Source organism: Microtus ochrogaster, chromosome 18 (assembly GCF_000317375.1).
Source record: "Microtus ochrogaster isolate Prairie Vole_2 chromosome 18, MicOch1.0, whole genome shotgun sequence".
NCBI classification, from domain to species: domain Eukaryota; kingdom Metazoa; phylum Chordata; class Mammalia; order Rodentia; family Cricetidae; genus Microtus; species Microtus ochrogaster.
The window spans coordinates 14,688,475-14,695,230 of NC_022020.1; the positions used below are offsets into that span (position 1 = coordinate 14,688,475).

Sequence of the window (6,756 nt, forward strand, 5' to 3'; positions counted from 1 at the left end):
AAGAAAGAAAGAAAGAGCAAACCAACAAATGGCTATTTCTCAGCATGTACACAGGAAAGCAAATCCCTTCCTGGGTTCAGCCTAGTTGAATTCACTTATGACCTCATCCCTTTAAAATAAGTTTGCCACAAAGTTGGTTTTCGCCTTAAGATCACATCTCTAAACTCCCCTCTGAGGGTGTGTAACTTGGCCTCCTAATCACCAGTGGTCCTGAAAAACCCAAGCAGGCTTTAATCATGGTATGGCAAGCCTTCTGGAAATTTCTGTTTGTGCTATAAAGATTAAAACATAAAATGGAAAAGAATACTAACGTATTTGCAGACTCCAGTTACAATAGATGCCAAGACTCATTAATAAAAAATAAATAAATGTTTAAAGGTATAATTTGGGTCACTAAAACTGATTATTTAATATAGCCCTCATGAATGAAAGGGATCTGAAGGAATTGGTGAGGAGTTCTCCTATTTTAGTTATCTATTTCAAACTTCTTTTAAAACTGAAGGCCAGTAAAAGCGTAGGGGAACCATGGGAAAGATCACCCTCCAAGTTCTATCCTCTGGGGAATTCTGGAAAGGCCTTTCCAGCCCCATCCCATCCGTCCATCAAATGAAACTGAGGGAGAAGGGGACTCCCGACCCAACTCAGGCCCAGCTACATCGGAGCTGAGGTGCAGCTGTTCACCCCTGTATTTGTATAGCATCTTATACGCTTACCACAAAGTTGGGATCCTTAAAAGGCAGCGGTTTGGCAGCTTTTTCCACAGGCCCCGAACTAAACTCAGAGGACGCCATTTTATTCTCACTCACGGCTTCAATGTTGACACCCTTAAAACACAGAAAAAAAAATCTTTGAAGCCATTCCAGGTGGGTTCTTCACATCTGTTTTCAACAAGACGGACATGCAAGGGGCCCAGGGCTCCAGCAGGCGCCTGCCCTGGAGGCTGGGGAACACTTCAGACACAAGCAGGAGCCGGGTGCCGAGCCCAGGGACTGCTGTCCTGTGCCAGCTGTCTCATTAACTCTGACAACTGCTAAGGAAGTGTGGCTATCCTCATCTTACAGAAAACTGAGGCACAGGTGGACTGGTTTAAGGCTACACAGCACAGCACACACCTTTTCAATTTAATTCCATTCTATGACACCACATAGTCTTTATATCTCGATGATCTTGTCAACTATGTCTCGAAATAGGAAAGCTGGCCTTAGAATCTAGACCTCAAGGGTCTATTTTGGTCAGAAAATCCAGGCTGGAGCTAGTCTGCATTTGGGGACAACAGGACACGAGCATTCTGAAAAAGAGGAAGCTGGAGGGACGTGGGCCAGCTGGCTGTTGCTGGAACACAGTGTCCTGCAAAGCAGTTTTAAAACAAGCCTTTACGCTAACAACACAAGAGAAAAGAGGCAGAGGTAAGAAACGCTGTCTGGCTTCTAAACCAATTTCCAAACAAACATCTTAGGAACAGAGGCATTGTCTTCACAAAGCAAGCTGCCTACGAGTCAGGTAGAGGTTTCACGAGTTTCCAGTTCTGACACTGGTACAACCAAACCCTTCCGAGGCACCGAACACCACCGCCATTCCAGAACACTCTCTTGCCCCTTCCTGGCCAATCCCTCCCAGACCCAAGGGCAACCAACATGCTGATTCTGCTACATCACTTCTACTTCCAGAACTCTTCCAAAAGAAACCTGACAGTATGTGTCTTATACCTGGAGTTCTGAGGCCTTCATATGGCTCAGTGGTTTGCGTCATCAATTTCTTTCTCAGCAGAGAAGAAATCACTATGTGGATGTGGTAAAACCTATCTATCCATTTGGTCTACTTTCAATGTTCAATCATAAACAAAGCTGCCATACACAAGCACCTACCTCTCTACCAGGAGTTACTTTTCGTCATGGTGTTTATCAGAAACAAAAATCAAACTAGTCCAGGCATGGTGACACACACTTTCAATCTCAGCACTCAGGAGGCAGAAGCAGGCAGATCTCTGGGAGTTTGAGACCAGCCTGGTCTACATAACAAGTCTGTTATGTAAGCTACATAGTGAGAGCCTGTCTCAAGCAAAACCTTCCCCAGAAAAAAGAAACCAAACTACAACAGCTGTCGTGCTTTCATTTCCGTTGAACATTTACCTAGGAGTGAAGACTGTGTTCCTGAGAAAGTACATGTGTTTGTGTGTGTGTGTGTGCCCTCTCTGTGGGCTCTGTGACATGACTAGAAACGAGGAGAGAGGGTCATTCACTGTCACAACCATTCTCAGAACGCTCTCTCCTTAACCACCTTCTCAGACCTCTCAGGGTCTCTGCGTGGTCTCTACCCAGACTCCTCTCCTCTGCCCACATCACTCCTCAGTGTCATTCTCCCATCACCCTCCATCACTCCAGTCTTCCCGGCATTATGCCAAACCTTAAGCCTTAAGAAACACACTGGAGCTGGGTGATGGTGGTGCACGCCTTCAATCCCAGTGAAAGAAGCAAAGGCAGGCGGATCTCTGTGAGTTCAAAGTCAGCCTGGCCTACAGAGCTAGTTCCAGGGCCGGGGCTACGTAGAGATCCTGTCTTGAGAAAAAAAGGAAGGGGAGGAGGGAGGGGGAGGAGAGAGGGAGGAGGAAGGAGGGAGGGAGGGGGGGAGGGGAGGGAGGGAGGAGGGAGGAGACTCACACTGAAATCTCCTTGCATGTATTTTTGGAGCACATGAGAGGCCACGGGAACTGCTACATTAGCCCTTCTACCACTGAGCCACCTGCCTGGGCCTGAAATCTGGTTGAAGAGGCTTGTGATCCAGGGCAAAAGGGGAAAAGACAAGCTGCTAATCAGAGGATCTCGGAGACCTCCAGTCAGGAGGAAAGAGGTCATCTAGGCCAAACAAGGTGAACTGCTAAGGAAGCAAAGGGATGCTAAGGGGAAAGAAACCTGGTCCTTAACATCTCTCACGACAAGTGTGACAAGAGTACTATGGACACAGCACAGCCAACTCCAGCGCCCTAGCCTCCAGGGGCCCCTGGGAAAAGCAGTCATGGCAGCAAGTCAGTGTAGATTAGACAGACAGTTGTAAAGTTCTGCCAGGGAGAGGTCACCCCACAAAACAAAGTGCTTCTGCTGACTGTAATGGGGTGTGGGTGACCAGAGCTCGCTGTTCCAGGCGGCAGTCTAGGGAATGCCGGTCTGGGAATTGGCTCAGCGGTAGAGTACTTGCTGTGGAGTATGGAAGACTACAGCTTCTCCAGCAGTGTAGGGCTCTAAGCCACCTCTACCCAGATAAACCCCAGGGAGCTTTCTGGTTTCTGTTTGTCTTTCCTCTTAAACCCACTCCCATGTGACTCCACCCTTATTTTCCCGTTCTCCCATTCACAACCTCCGAGTCAGTACTGAGTCAGGATGACAGGAAGGCCTTTGGTCAGTGGGAAAATCAAGTCTACAATGCTCTGCCCCAGTTAAAATAAGACACACAATGATCTACGGTTTCCATGTCATGAAAGTACCATTAACACCAGGAGACTTTAAGAGATGGAATATCCAGCCCTGAGACATGAAAGGCTATGACAGATGGGAAAGTAATGCCCAGAACTAAGGGTTAGACGGTGTAGGTCCCAGGGTAGAGATACTAGTCTTGCTGTAAGACACTGGAGCAAGCCCCCCCCAACCCCCCCGTCTGCTGAACAATGGCTCCTGCCAACAGCAGCCCCCATGACTGGGTCTGGGACTTCAAGACAAACTTGCCTTCCTCCTGGGGTGTTTTGTCATCATTTAAGAATCAAGCATAGCAGCCTAGGGGTGGTGGTTCACGACTTTAATCCCAGCACTCAGGAGACGAAGGCAGAGGCAGGAGGATCTCTGAGTTGGAGGCCAACCTAGTCTATAGAGCAAGTTCCAGGACAACCAGGGCTACACAGAGAAACCCTGTCTTGAAAAACAAAACAAAAAGAATCAAATACAACAGATTTGATTGATTTGACAGTAATTTGGAATAAGAAGTCCAGTCTGGGGTACAGTCAGTTTGGGCTATACAGCAAGATTCTGTCTCAAAAGACTGAAAAAAAGAAAAATGTTAATTCAGATCAGGAATGGTATAGCAGATATCCGTAAGAAGGCTGAGGCAGGAAAACTGCTACAAGACCAGTTATTTCAGGCCACCAATGTGTACAAGGCAAGATGATCCTGTCTCAAACCAAACCAAACCAAAGGTGGCCCACAAAGAGCAGGGCATGGTAAAACTGGTCTTTAATTCCAGAACTGGAAGAGGCAGGTGGATCTATGTAAATTCAAGGCTAGCCTGGTCTATATATCACAAGGGTCTATATTGCTGAGAGTCTGAATCAAAAAACAAAACGCAAAAAAAAAATCAAGAACAGAAATTCATCTTAATGTAGTGACTATATTGCTTGGTCTCAGCATAAGTGAACATTAAATCACATTATGGATAACTACAAGAGAATACACATTATACAGCTCATGAAGACTCAAATCAAGAGTACAGAACAGAGCTGGGCATGATAATGCATGCCTGTAATCTCAACATTCAGGAGCCTGAAACAGAGGATTAGCAATTTAAGTCTGTATCCCAACCTGCAATACATACTGAGTTCTATGGTAGCTTGAGAAACATAATGAGATCCTGTTTCAAAACACGAAACAATCAAAGATATAATTATAATAATAATAATACCCCAACAAAACAAACAAGCCCAGAGTGGAGCATTCAGACAAGTGGATCCCTGAGTTTGAGGCCAGCCTGGTCTACAGAGCAAGTTCCAGGCTAGCCAGGACTACAGAGACCCTGTTTGGGGGAGCAGAGGAAGAAGGGGTACATAAATAAAGCTAACCGAGGTAGAAGAGGGCAGAAAAGTGATTACTTGTGGCAGGGAGGGAAGGGCATAGTGACAGAATTGCAAGGCTGAGGCAGGAGGACAAGATCAGCGTGAGTTTTCTCATGTGGAGCCTATGTATGGTTTGTGTATTTCACTGCATGGAAAATGCAAAAAAGGAGGTGGAAGTGGTGACAATGACAGAGTCGCTGAGCAAGCGCACCACACAAGTTGAGGAGCATAACCATCCTTATAGTGGGAAAAACACAAGCCCAACCAAACCACTGCTGGTCTCCGCCAGCTGTCGTCAGTCTGCTGCACCAACCCGCTGTGCTCCGCACTTTCGGCATTGACCTCAATCTCTTTCTTTTCTTCCTTTTTGTTTTGTTTGTTTGTTTTTCGAGACAGGGTTTCCCCCTGGCTGCCCTGGAACTCTATAGACCAGGTTGGCCTGGAACTCAGAGACCCGCCTGTCTCCGCCTCCGGGTTGTGGGTATTAAAGGCGTGTGCTATCACCGCCGGCTAGACCTCAACCTCTTAACCTTCAGACTTAACACAGGTAAAAAATGAAGGAAGCCACAGGTATCAGTCATCTTTGTATTCCTCCATGTTGCACACTGGGGCGACCCCTTAGGCTCTCAGGGGTGTCCGCGAACTTCCCTTGCTGAAGAGATACAGAAAACAAGTCCTAACAGAACCGGGCGGCCCTTCTACTAAGCTGATTATAACCTCCCACCTTACGCTATGATGCGGCCGACTTCTAACCAAAGCCGTAGGTCTGGCCTATGACTCAAAAACACTAATTTCCACCAGGAATTCCGACGTTCTCCTGCTGGAACCGAGCCACACCTCCCAACCAGCACCATCCCACTGGACTGCGCACGCGCCGCAGCTTCCGCTCCGCCCTGAGCAAGCGTGCTCGGCGCCTCTAGAGCCTGCGCATGCGCTGTCGTCCCCGGACCGTTCGGACAACGTACCTGAGCAAAGCTGGAGGCGGAGAGCTTTTTCTTTTTACTGGTGCCATATCCCCCGCCGCTGCCGTTGTGGGAAGGACTGGCTGGCCTCTTCTTGCTGTTCCTGGCTATGGTCGGGGTAGAAGTGGCAGCCACGATTGGAATTTGAGCCGCCATCCTGCCCGCAGTCCGCCTGCGGCTCCCCGCCCCCACCCCTCCTCAGGCAGGCCCAGGAACTTCCGGCTGAAGGTTACTTCCGTGTTGATGCTCCGAGACTGCTGGTCACCAGGAGCCTAATGGACTCCTCCCTATCTGCTCCTAGGAGGCGGGGCTTGGAAGTGTTCCTTCCGGGTCGGAAAGAGTCGAGCTGGTGGCTACTGATGAGATTTGTGAGCCTTGGTCTGGGCACCTTCTTGTAGGGCCTCAGTGATCATCCGATCTTTTAGTAACTATTAATTTTTTTTCTTGATTTTTAGACAGAGTCCTGTAGCTCTCTGTGTAGACCAGGCTTGCCACAAACGCATGTACCCAAGGTTAGCTTTGAATTCCAACCCATTCTCCACCTCCCAAATGCCAGGATTACAGCCAAGTGCCCCAATGCCCATCTCATTGGCTGTAAGAATAAAGGAAGTTAAATATCAGAGAACTAGCAGATTACCGAGCTATTTGTTCGGTCCTATTTCTTATTCGTGCTGAAGTTTTTGTATCAGTACTGCACAATAGACTAGAAAGGTAGTGTTCTTCAGTCTTTTAGGATCCAAGACCACTTGTTGCCATTCCTGACCTCCACTCTCTTCACCAAGTGCGCATCAACAGACAAAATCTTACATACTCATGTCAGGGAGGTTGCAGATCTAAACAAATTCAGGAATCACAATTCCTCACGCCTTGTTCTTTGCCTCATCCTGCGCTGTATTTCTCCAGAGTCTTTATGCCATGACCTACCTTAATGGTTTCTAACTAGGCAATGCATGTCTTTTGGTTAGGATATAATAATATTTC

The 6,756-nt window shown here is 47.6% G+C and overlaps 1 protein-coding gene across 1 annotated transcript in view; it reads right to left on the reverse strand.

Moving 5' to 3' along the window:
- Ino80c (INO80 complex subunit C) overlaps positions 1 to 5,975 on the reverse strand; it is a 20,424-nt gene extending 14,449 nt beyond the window's left edge. The window contains exons 1-2 of the mRNA XM_005355833.3: positions 5,779 to 5,975; positions 714 to 824 (exon numbers count right to left, since the gene is read on the reverse strand). Coding sequence (XP_005355890.1) covers positions 714 to 824; positions 5,779 to 5,931 — 264 coding nt within the window. The 5' untranslated portion in view covers positions 5,932 to 5,975. The remainder of the gene's footprint in view (positions 1 to 713; positions 825 to 5,778) is intronic.
- Between the last annotated feature and the right edge of the window lie 781 nt (positions 5,976 to 6,756).